Here is a 12006-nt window from a genome sequence, read left to right on the forward strand (position 1 = left end):
CCAAGGGGAATTTTTACTAGGTACCTTTATATGTGCATATTGTGAGTATTTCACTAAAGTCAAGACAAATTGCTAGGCCTATTGTGTGTACGTGCATGTATCAATACAAATATTGTAGTAAACCCTATTTAACCACCTTGTAGGTGCTAAATTAACCAATGACTAGTTATTGCTAAATTCTTGTGATTCTCTCTTAACTGTGAACAAACCTTAAACTGCTGCTAGACATATATAATCCTTAGACATAAACCATTGACCAAGTCTGAGACTAGGATTGGATCCAGCCGTACTTAGGCTCCTCTCTGGGAAGGAGTTTAGAAAGCAAGGGGGTCCATTCTGAACCTCGTGACTCAACGGGAGGGTCCTCTTTTCCTCCTTGTACTTCCTTCTAACTCAATTTCCTCTTTCTTTCTCTTTATATATATATATATATATTCCATTCATTTAATAAGTAATAGAGTCAACCTTGCCATCGAACTTTGTTAAATCACACCTTTATAGATTTCTATTAAAATCACTATTTGCAAATATCTTTGGCGGTGATTCTTTAAGCGACCTAGCCACTCATCCATGACAGTTGTGTGGAGGATGTTGAGGACACCTGTAACCAAGGCGCTCCAGAAGCACCAGGTTTGGGTAGTGGAGGGGAAGCGGAGGGGAAGGGAGGCAGACACATAAGGGGAGGGGAAGCAGACACATAAAAGATGTCAGAAGTCAATACGAATGGCTGCCCAGTGCTGGAATGGTCTGGAAAACTACTTTGGATCAAATTAAAAACATTTTTTATTGTCAAGAAGTGAAACAGTTAAAAATGCTTTTGCCATGGAAAGTGCTGATGAGTGGAGGGATAGCTCAGGACAGGTTCCACAGCATTTCTATGAGCATAGACATAAAAATGGCTGGGGGCACCGCTAAAAATAAAGCGTGCTCTAACTGTCTTGGCAGCCACAGATGTCTGAAAGCAGAATGAGGGAGCCCTTTTGCTGGGCCAGAAATGGCAGATACAGGCTGTTAGACCCATGTGTCCAGCAAAAGGTCAACATCAGAGTCTCCCCTTCAGCCAGAAGAAGCAACTACACACCACTCCCAAAGAAAAGAGAGAGGCACCACCAGAGGCTACGAGCCCCTAGAGAGCCTCCTGGTTGACTCAGGACCAGAAGCAAACAAGCAAAGGCCACGGACATCACCAGAGTGAGCAGAACCACAGTCCCAGATGCTTTCATGAATCAGTTAGGAGCAAAACCATTTCCCCCTCAGACAATATGAGTAATTGCTGTCATTTCTGTAAATTTATACATTTCAGTGACTTAGAGTATTAGTATATTTAAACATCTTCTGAAGTTATCTGATACATATAGACACACAGATAGACAGAAACACTTCTAGCTGTTCCCTATTAGTGACGATATTTACAGTACATCACAAAACGCATTCTTGTGTCCATCTGCTTCTCCTGTTCATCCATATTTCACCCTGCAGATGCACCTGAGGTCTGCCAGTGTCTTTGTTCTGCATTGCAGGTTCTCAGTGGCACCACATAAGCAGGGCACACTACTGTTTCCCCCCTTTTTTTCGATTTTTCTTTTGAGCAGAGGATGTGTAGTTCCCCCAAGAACACGGTGGGTTTCTCTCAAGCTCTTCTTTCTTGAGTTCCCAGTCTTCATCTCTCTGGTCTAAGGGGATTCCTTTCATTGCAGCTGTCCTGCGATAGTTTCTGCTCTCCACCTCTGCTCTGGGGGAGAAAGCAAGATTGCATCTTCAGATACTGAGCCCAGCACAGCCACTCCACCGTTCATGAGCGGCCCATCTACAGGAACAGGGGATCATGTACCGGTATGGTCAAAACACTGTTGCCAGCAATACATGAGAAAACACTGAGGCTCCAAATCCAACAGCATTCATCACCCCATGCGATCAGGTACTCACTGAGAGTTGGGCTAAAGTGGGGAACCTTTGGTAAGGATCTATGGTAAGACCAGACTCGTGTTGTTGGAAGCATAATTTTAACCGTGCAAAGCTCTCAAAGACTGATCTTTTGAATTTGTGTGCTATTAAATAGATTTAAGCACATTTAATGCAATTGTACATGGTATTTTAACTCACTGCAACCACAACATTTCAATTTTCTTTTATTTTTTGTACTGCTCATTCATAAGTACTAGAAATTCTTAATGCCAAAATATCAGATCTGAAGATGACTGGAATTTGGGAGGATTTGGACATAGTTATTCTTTATAGATGACATTTTAACATCAGAAATTATCTAATCCTAATCCAATTCAGCCTGAAATTTTGCTAAACTTTGCATTCAAATCTAGAACTAAACTTGACAGTTCATCCCCATTTCAGTTTTTTAAATAATAACTTGAACTAAGCAATGTCATAGAAATAAGGCTGTGCTGCGGAGGTTCAAATTTTGCATGGGGAAATATTATGTAGAAGATACCATTTTCCCCAGCCCAATATCTCTATATGCAAATCATTCACAACTTTCCTCCAGTTGCTGGGGTTTTCAGCTGTGTTTTTCAAGTTGCCTCCATGATTTCTAGTGTGTGAAACCTGTGGATGTCAGACAATGAACCATCATCCATCCAGACCCTGGGATTTCCAAGTCAGCAGTGAGTTTGCTCTTGGCATCTGTGATTTACCAAAGTCCTCATTTTTCATTCATATATTTTCGTTCATATATATAACGTCCTCATCAGGTTCATATATTTTCTATTAAGCAAACACAGTCCCAGATCTTCAATGAAGGACACTGTACAAGCTAACCTCAAAATAAACATATTTCACTGTAGTTTTCCTTATAGCCTTGAAATATCAATGGTTTTCAATACATTTCCCATTGTAAACAACGAAAGCAAATTAAAAGACACTTTCATCAAGACCAAAATGAATACACTCCTTTGACCAGTAATTTTTTTTTGTCACCTCACTTATGGTTTTGTTAATCACAGCTCTTAAATGTATTTCCTATTAAGTGTTGTTAACGTTCTCTTTACAATCTTTATACATGCCTGGCACCAACACAGCTGATTGATTGATTGATTATCTTGGAAAGAAGTGACCCCAAACTAAAAAATAGCTAGATACTTCCTGCATTTTGTAGGCACCGAGGAACTTCAGAAGGAGTACAGCTATCCTTCACCTCTGTTGTGGTTTAACCCCAGTCGGTGACTAAGCACCATCCAGCCGCTCACTCACCCTCCTGCCACCCAGTGGGATGGGGGAGAGAATCAGGGAAAAAAAAAAGTAAAACCTATGGGTTCAGATAAACACAGTTTAATAGGACAGCAGAGGAAGAGAAAATAAGAATAAGAACAGAACAAGTGATGCATAATGCAATTGCTCACCACCCTGATCGATGCCTAGCCCATCCCCGAGCAGCGATTGCTGTCCCCTGGCCAGCTCCTCCCAGTTTATATACTGGGCATGACGTCCTATGGTATGGAATAGCCCTTTGGCCAGTCTGGGCCAGCTGTCCTGGCATCTTGTGCACCTCCTTGCTGGCAGAGCATGGGAATCTGAAAAGTCCTTGACCAGTGTAAGCACTACTTAGCAACAACTAAAACATCAGTGTGTTATCAACATTATTCTCATACTAAATCCAAAACACAGCAGTATGATGTCAGCTACTAGGAAGAAAATTAACTCTATCCGAGCCAAAACCAAGACAATGTCCAAATCATACAACAAAGAATCACGGAATGGTTTAGGTTGGAAGACCCTTTTTAAGATCATCTAGTCTAACCACAAAGTTTCAAGTCACTGAAAGATAAATTGGTTCTCTTTCAAAAAATAGCAAAAGCAAAACAATAAGACCTTCTTTTCTTTCTCACCAGTGGTAAGCAGAAGAAAGTACTGAAAAAACAGAATCCACTGCGATGGGTTGACCTTGGCCAGCTGCCAGACACCCACCCAGCCGCTCTCTCACTGCCCCTCCTCAACAGGAGAGGGGGAGAAAGATGGAAAAGCTCACAGGTAAAGATAAGGACAAGGAGATCACTCACCAATTACCATCACAGGCAAAACACACTTGTGGAAAATCAATTTAATTTATTGCCAATTGAAAATAGGGTAGGATGGTGAGAAACAAAGACAAAACTAAAACACCTTTCTCCCACCCCCCCTTCTTCCCAGGCTCAACTTCACTCCTTCATTCCCAACTACTCTACCTCTTCTCACCGAGCAGCACAGTGGGGTGGACAATGGGGGTTGCAGTCAGCCCATAACACGCGGTCTCTGCCCCTCCTTCCTCCTCACACTCTTCCCCTGCTCCAGCGTGGGTCTTTCCCATGGGCTGCAGTCCTTCAGGAAAAGCCAGCTCCAAGCATGGGCTCTCCATGGTCTGCTGCTCCTTCAGGGCATGCCCACCTGCTGACATATGGGGTCTTCCATGGGCTGCAGGGGGACAACCTACGTCACCATGGTCTTCTCCACAGGCTGCAGGGGAATCTCTGCTCCAACACCTGGAGCACCTGCTCCTTTGACCCTGGTGTTGCAGGGATGTTTCTCACACTTTTTCCCTCACTCCTCACTACCAGGCAGTGTTTTTTTTCCTTTCTTCGATATGTTTCCCAGAGGCATCAGCAGCATCAGTGATGGGCTCAGCTGTGTCCTACAGTGTGTCTGGCACAGAACAACCCTGACCTCTCTTCACAGAGACCCTCCCCTGCCACCAGCACCAGGGCACTGACATCCCAATTGTACATCTTGTCCAAGAGCACACAAACCCTTTTCTCCTACTGCAGAGGTCTGATTTTGTAGGTACTCAGTATTTACAGAGCTCTGTCAAAAATACCACCAAATATTGGGAAAAGTCCTTTTTTTCTGTAATACAGCAGAACTCTCACATCAGTGCAACGCTGTCCTGACTGAGAGCACGGAGCAAAGCCAGCGGCTCTGCACAGAGATGCACTGCGTAGTGTGGGCTTACTATATATATATATACACACACATAAACATACGTATGTGGGAGTGTATATAATATACGTATATGTATATACATATGTGTATATATATGCCCTGGGCTTAGATAGCAGGAGCCTTTGGTGCAGTTTCAGTGCTTGGCACTTTGCAGAGAGGCTGACAGCAGGCACGAGCCACGGGTCTCTGTGTCGCCTCGGTGCTGTTCCCAGCAGCTTTCACAGCATCCAGGGTAAAGCTCTTCTCATGCAAAAAAATCTCATGCAAATTATAAGCTTGTTGCTCAGAAGCAGCTGTGTTTTGAAGGCTGTTTCCTATTCTTTGCATGTCCATGCAAACCTCAGTGAGTGGTACAGATACTCTGTAGCAAAATATTCCTAATATTTACATGTTAATAATATTTACACGTCGACACACGCATTATTTCCATGTTGATGCAAACAGTCCCCAGCACAGAGCAGTTGCTCAGCCCAGGTAGGCCAGCGCATGTTCATGCAGCCAGCAGCACCTGGGGTCAGACACACAGTGTGCAAGGATCACGGTGGTGCTAGAGGGGGCTGAACTGGGATTTAGGAAGGATTTGGATGTTCATAGCCCTGTTTAGATATGCATGTCAGCCCTGCCTTTGGCACAGGCTGTTATTTTAAAAATTGCCTTTTCTATCTTTTTGCATGACAGGCAAATTATCCAAAACTGACAGTGATGCTCTGTAACAAAATATCCCTCATATTTACATACCAATACCACAGACACCGTGAGCAGAGGGCAGGCCTACTCTGTGCTGCACAGCATTAGCACGCAGACACACACACACCTCATTTTCTGCCTGCAGCGCACATCGGTCCTGCCCAGCTCCCGCCGGAGCCGCAGAGCACTGCCTGACCATGGACGTCACCTCTGGGACCTTCTGCACACCGGGACGAGCAGAAGGTAATCATGATGATTATACTACAAATACCAGTAATTCCCCCTAGTTACCTCCAAATTTGCCAACGTGAGGAGGTCAAACTGTTGCATGAGGGTGAAGGCATCCACTGTGGTTGTAAATTATAGTGGCTGGGCTTAAAAAAAGGGTTCCTGAGCCCTGGTGATAGAACTCTTGGCTGCCCACAGGTTGCATTATGGCTGTGAGGTGATCATACAGTCTTCATGTGTCTTATAAAATGTCCTAGGCATGGGCATTCCAAGTATCTTCCCGGTTATTAAGTTCTCCCAGCCACGGTCCCGGCTGAGTCATGCAGCCGCAGGGCAAGTCAGGACAGCACTGTGGCTCTGAAAGACAAGTTTTCCACCTTAAATTAGTCATCCACCTCAGAAAACCCTCCATCAGCTACACGAGTTGCCCTAGGCTGTTGCCTAGGTGGCTTAGATGAGGTGTCAATCATCCTGTCAATCATCTTGTCAATCATTCTCCCAGCCACCTCCACCAGCATAGGCACCTCTGCCTGCCGCAGGCATCGCCCGTCGGCGTTGTCCAGGCAATTCCCCCACCCTCGCCAGCACCTCACCACCGCGGCTCTGGTGCACAGCCAAGCACACGGCAAATGCTACAGACTTGACAGGACTCGATAAGCAGGATTTAATGGTGACATCATTAGTGCAAAACTGATAGCATTGAATAGGTAAGCAACTGCTATAAATGATTAATGGAGGGCAACAAGCCTGTGGACCTTTCACTCTCTAGGATAGACAATATTTACCTGTTCTGATATAGCAACTAAAAGTAAGCCAAGAACTAAGAACAGTATAAAGGGAAAACCTTCCTCTGGAAGAAAGCGCCCCATTCTCAAAGAACTGGCAAACCTGAGCTTGTCCCAGCTAGGGTCTAGGTAGTAAAAAAACTAATTAATTAGCAAAGCTTAGGTATCAGCTGCTTGTTGTTTAAATGTCTTTAAACTAAAGGTCTAAAGGCAATAAGAGCTGATTCTTCTGTGTGGAAGGAAGGTGGTGAAGAGTGAGGGTTTGCAGTACGTCAGCTTCTATAATAGCCAGAGCTTAGAAACAGGAACGTATGGCTCCCCTAGAAAAATTCTGGGGCTCTGTACAGGGTGATTTTGCACAGTTTGGGTGTCTCTTCCTATGGAAGGACACTGATGCTGTGTCAAGATTAAAGGTGGGCATGGAGCGTTTCAGCAGGAACCAACAGGCTGTAGAAGTACAGCAAAAGGACAACAGTACCTACAGAAATGTTTAGGTGGATTAGCGAAAGGTGGTATTTGGTAGGCACTGGCCACCTCAGGCATTTGCCCAGCCACCATGCCTGATTTTGAACTTGGCAGCTCTTCTGCTGAACTAGCAAGCTGGAGACTTTGAGTTGGATATGGGTCTATAAAAAAATCCATGATTTATATGATGCCAAAGCAGTCTCAAGAACGTGGCAGCGGTAAAAAAGATGCCAGTTAAGGACTATGGTGGGATTGTAAATTCACGGAAAAACCCAGGGGAGGAAAAGCCTTTGGGTGCTCTCAGCATCTCAGGGTCCAGCGCATGCAGGTTTCACAAGCAATGTATTTAAACACCAGGTAACGTGTGGGACTACAGTTTGCACTGAGCAAGCTGGTTAGCCTCTGGTGATCTGTCCCCCTGCTTTAGAGAGATGCAGGTATGGGACACAGCTCAGACCTCTGGAGGACAGCATCCTGATCCAGGGAAACACCTTTGCAAGGATGAAAATATCTGCGAGCCAAATCAGTGGCCGAAAAACAGGAATGGTAATTGGGTGACCCTTTAAAAGCACATTACTCATTGCATATGGTGCCACAGTGATAACCATAAACAGGTAAGACAATAAGGAGTTTTCCAAAATTTGGAAGCAATATGTGGCCATCCTATTAACAGATCAAATGGTATAATTTTCAATAATTATGTAAAAAAAGTGTGGCTCCATTCTTTACTACGAGAAAAGACAAATGATATACATACACTAACATCAACGGCTGAAGGGCTGTTCTTAAACAAGTCAACCTGTGTATTGCTTTCATTTCCATTGCTTAATAATTGCTCTGTAATATCCTTATAAAAACAATGATGTCATGCAGTGGTAACAATTTTGTAAACATGCCAAGGCAAACCATAGCAGGCAGTGGAATAAATTAATGTCTTCCCAATGGCTTCCTCATGACAAAGACCTGTATTTGCTTATCAAGCGCTGCTCGTGCTTGATGACTTTGGTAGGCTTTAGGTGGAAAGATAAGTAACACACTCATATTTGTTCCGGTCCTCTATATAGCAGTCAATTTAATTTTCATCGCTGGAGCCCCGTCAGCTGCCGCAGTGGGACCGGCCATCGCTACTCACATTTCTAAGAACCTGGAGCAGTCTTGGTGACCGTAGATTTCCGCAAGCCTCTTGGGAGTGTCACCGAAGAGGTCGGCCGCGTCCATGGCAGCGTGCAGGGAATGAAGGGTGCGAAGCACCCCCAGTCTCCCCGACTCGGCAGCAAAGTGAGCCGGAGTCCAGCCCACGTCGCTCCGCAGGCAATGCCGGGCGCCGTGATCCACCAGGAGCTTGACCAGCTCTGATTGCCCTTGTGTTGGGCAGCAAAACAGGGAGAGAAGCAGCACCTGCATTAGACTTTATACCTTCAAGATGCAGAAGACGATCACGCACAATTGATCATAATTCCCTCAGTCACGTAACAATGGATTTTACTCAAGACCTGGCCACTTGATTTATCAAATAAATGATACTCATTAGAAAATGCTGATTTTTTTTTTCCAAACTAGACTGCTTCCAGAAGCATTTTACAACAAAACCAACAATAAAATCAAAAAGCTTTCTACTAATTTCTGAACAGCACATCTGAAGCAGTCATTGACCAATTGGCTATTGACTATTTCGTTGTTTCATTTTGGTTTTTAGTTCAATGCAAAATAAAATTTAAACATTAAAAAACTGGAAAACCTGTGAACGGCTTTACTAAAACAAAGGTTTGTTTGACAGGAGATAGAGAAATTACTTGTTTTCATTCACCTTCATATTTTTCTAACTTGTGGAATTGCTTAAAGAAGCAAAGAAAGTTGTTTCTGCCCCACTTCATACTGCCTTGACTGAGCTAGATCATTCCCAGTGGCACCTAGGCCATGCCAGTCTCTCATCATCATTTTCTTAAATAGCTCAGTTCCCTTTGCTGCTGCCCAAATGAGTAATAATCCATCTGGGCAAAAGTAAAGCATGGTATCAAGTGTAAAACAGCAAATCACACACTTGATTTCTGAGCAAAGACAGATGCCGTGATGTGAGATCCCAACGTGTAACAAACACCCTTGCACGAAGGAGTACAGGTCCAGTTTCCCATTTTACACTGTGTACAATTATGCATTATATATTGTTGCAGTCATCTCTTTTCTGGGCTGCAAAGAGATATTTGACTTTACCAGACACTTCTGATGATGAAGGACAAAATGAGAGCTGCAAATATCTCTGGTCCTGTTGTTTATTCGGCCAGGTGGGATAAAGGGAGGGCAATGTAAAACACACTGTAATTATTTTGTTCTGCTGGGTTTGATAAATACCTAGTACAAATACAGTGGGTTTGACTTTCTGCTCATTCGTGCAGGTATACATGAGATAACTCCTCTGCACTGCATGAAGTCAGCTCTTAGAAAAGTAATGTGGGGGACAAGCAGACATGCTATATGTACATATTGCGTAAATTGTAAATTTTCACATGATGAAAAAAAAGCTTAAAAATCACTTTGATGGTAATCCCATAAATTATTTTGGAGGCAGAGTTCCCATTTAAATTGGTATTTTTCTCTTTCTTGCTTGTTAAGGACAAAATGATCAGATACAAGCTATGACTATCGCCAGCATTAATTGCCATCATAGCAAGATGTAATTACAATCAGCATCACCTTTTATGACGCCGGTTTGCAGAGGTAACAGAGGAGGGGCTGCCCTTACCTTTCGCAGCAGCCCAGTGCAGCGGGGTCCTGTCATGCCAGTCGACATCCTTGTGATTTGGGTCGCAGCGCCCTGTCCTCAAAATCTCATCCACCAGGTCGTAGTCCCCCAAAGCCACGGCTTCGTGGAGCTCTGTCATGCTGCAGACTTCAGAAAGGTTCCTGGTAAAAGAGCAATGGTCTTTTAGTGGGTGTTCACTGATGTATCAGCTCCTCTCAAGAGCCATTTTATCAGATCAAGCAGCATCTGGATTAAAAATGAGACATGCACTGTGAGAAACCAGGATTTATCCAAAAATAAGGAAAAAGGAATGAGAGGGGGGGAAAAAAATTATAATTTATCTTCAAACCAGTGATCACAGACTGATGGTGATGTTTGGTTTGCAGTCATGGCAATCTGGAGCAAAGTTCAGCCAAACAGAATAATATGAAGGATTTGTGGATAAAACCACCTTGCATTTCTCAAGGATGTTGCTAACAAACAGCCAGCTCAGGCCAAACATTTGCCACGGCTCTGTTGGTACTCACTTACCATGGAAACTGGCTCCTCCCTTGCCAATGCTGCAGACCCATTATTGGTAGCATTTTATTGCAGTGAAAGAAATGCCTGTGCGAGTATTTTCTGATGTTCTTTGGTGCAAATAATCAAGCTATGACATGTTGCTTAAAAATCTTGTCACCATAGCCGTGCTTTGCGCTTTCTGTCCCCATACAACAGACGCCCATCAAGAAATGCAAGCAGATCTTCGGCCCCTGCAAAGCTGTGGATTTCAATAATTATACCCGGGCTAGGGGATATTTTCTGGATGCTTTGCTGGCAGGGAATTTAAGCAGCTTGCAAGGATCACTATGCTACCCCATCATCCTGAGGATGAAAACACTGCAATATTTTCTCCAGTCTGGCCAAATCAATAGGGAGAAAACTTTTATATTCCTGTATCGACAGCTTGTCTTGAGCTAATTAGTCCAGTCCCCTTCATAAACAAGAAGAGTTTTAGGATTTGCTCCAGCTTTGGCATTGCATTTACTTCATGGAGTAATTTTCACAGATTGAAAAGAGTGTGATTTCCACATTCAGCATGTAAGAAAGGACCAACATTGGAGCTTGCAGAGGCTGATGTGAGAGAAGGTTTGCAATCTTAGGGGTTACATCCTGGGAGCCAGAAGTGGATGGGGCCATTTCCATGCTCCCAACTTCCATAAACATCCCAACCACATCCCAGATCCAGGCTGGAAGGACACACCACCATCTCTACCCTGCTTTCTTGTAAGAAAAAGATGAGATACAAATGTCAGCAGGAACCACAGCCTGCTTCAGTAGGTGGTTGGATTGTGTAGACCAGATCCAAGAGAAAGACCCATACATGACTACTACTGAGTTTGACTCCTGCACATCTGGGAATATCTGAATATATTAAAAAATATAATAAATTTTGGAGCTCCTCAGCGGGCTACAAAATTATCAATGGCTTTGGCATGTCTCTGGTACTTTAACCACTCATGCGCCGCCTCCTCCTCCTCATTGCCTCTCACTAACCTGGAAGAACCTGTTCCTTTAGATTAAACAGAGGTCTTCAGAGTTGTCCTCCAAGACCTTTCATCAGCATTAAATTTATCCTGAAAATGTTATACTTTAATGCATCCAGCCTGTCACTGAAATGAGTGCTGGACAAAAGTACAGGAAAAAAAAAAAATCTTGGCCCTTTTCATACATCTTTCTTATTCTTTTCCAAGGAAATGCCAACAAAATTCAAAGTTCAAAAATATAACTTAAATTTCAAGCAACTTTGTGCTCTGCTAGCTTCAGATCATACCCACACACATATATTACATGCAAAGGGAGAGGAAGAGAAGCCAATGATCCCACCCCAGGAGCTCACCACTTTTCCAAGGAGACAGTCCATGGGTGCAGCTTCGTAAGAAATTTAGCCAAATTTTATGTTTCCTCCCTCCCCTGCTACCTCCCTTTGCTAGCCTTGAAGCTGAGGTATCTGTTTCATCAGCTGGATCAACCTATTGATCTCTCAGAAAACTAATCTTTTATTATTGCTGCTGGTTTTAGGGTTAATTCCCTAAACTCAGTGTTTTCGAGAGGGCAAACTCTGGGGCTGTGCAAAGGGTGGGTGGGCGCAGATCTGCCCCATCAGTAGGGACCTGTGCTTGATCCACCTTAAAC

At 43.7% G+C, this 12006-nt stretch overlaps 1 protein-coding gene across 1 annotated transcript; it reads right to left on the bottom strand.

Annotated features, from left to right (window-relative positions):
* Nucleotides 1-1551: 1551 nt before the first annotated feature.
* ANKRD66 (ankyrin repeat domain 66) lies at nucleotides 1552-9970 on the bottom strand (the record flags this gene model as incomplete). The annotated part of the gene is made up of 3 exons (XM_082305618.1): nucleotides 1552-1732; nucleotides 8224-8452; nucleotides 9832-9970. The coding sequence occupies 3 exons, from the start codon at nucleotides 9968-9970 to the stop codon at nucleotides 1552-1554; spliced, it is 549 nt and encodes a 182-aa protein (XP_082161744.1).
* Nucleotides 9971-12006: the final 2036 nt, after the last annotated feature.

This window comes from Platalea leucorodia (assembly GCF_965183815.1).
Source record: "Platalea leucorodia genome assembly, chromosome: 3".
NCBI classification, from domain to species: domain Eukaryota; kingdom Metazoa; phylum Chordata; class Aves; order Pelecaniformes; family Threskiornithidae; genus Platalea; species Platalea leucorodia.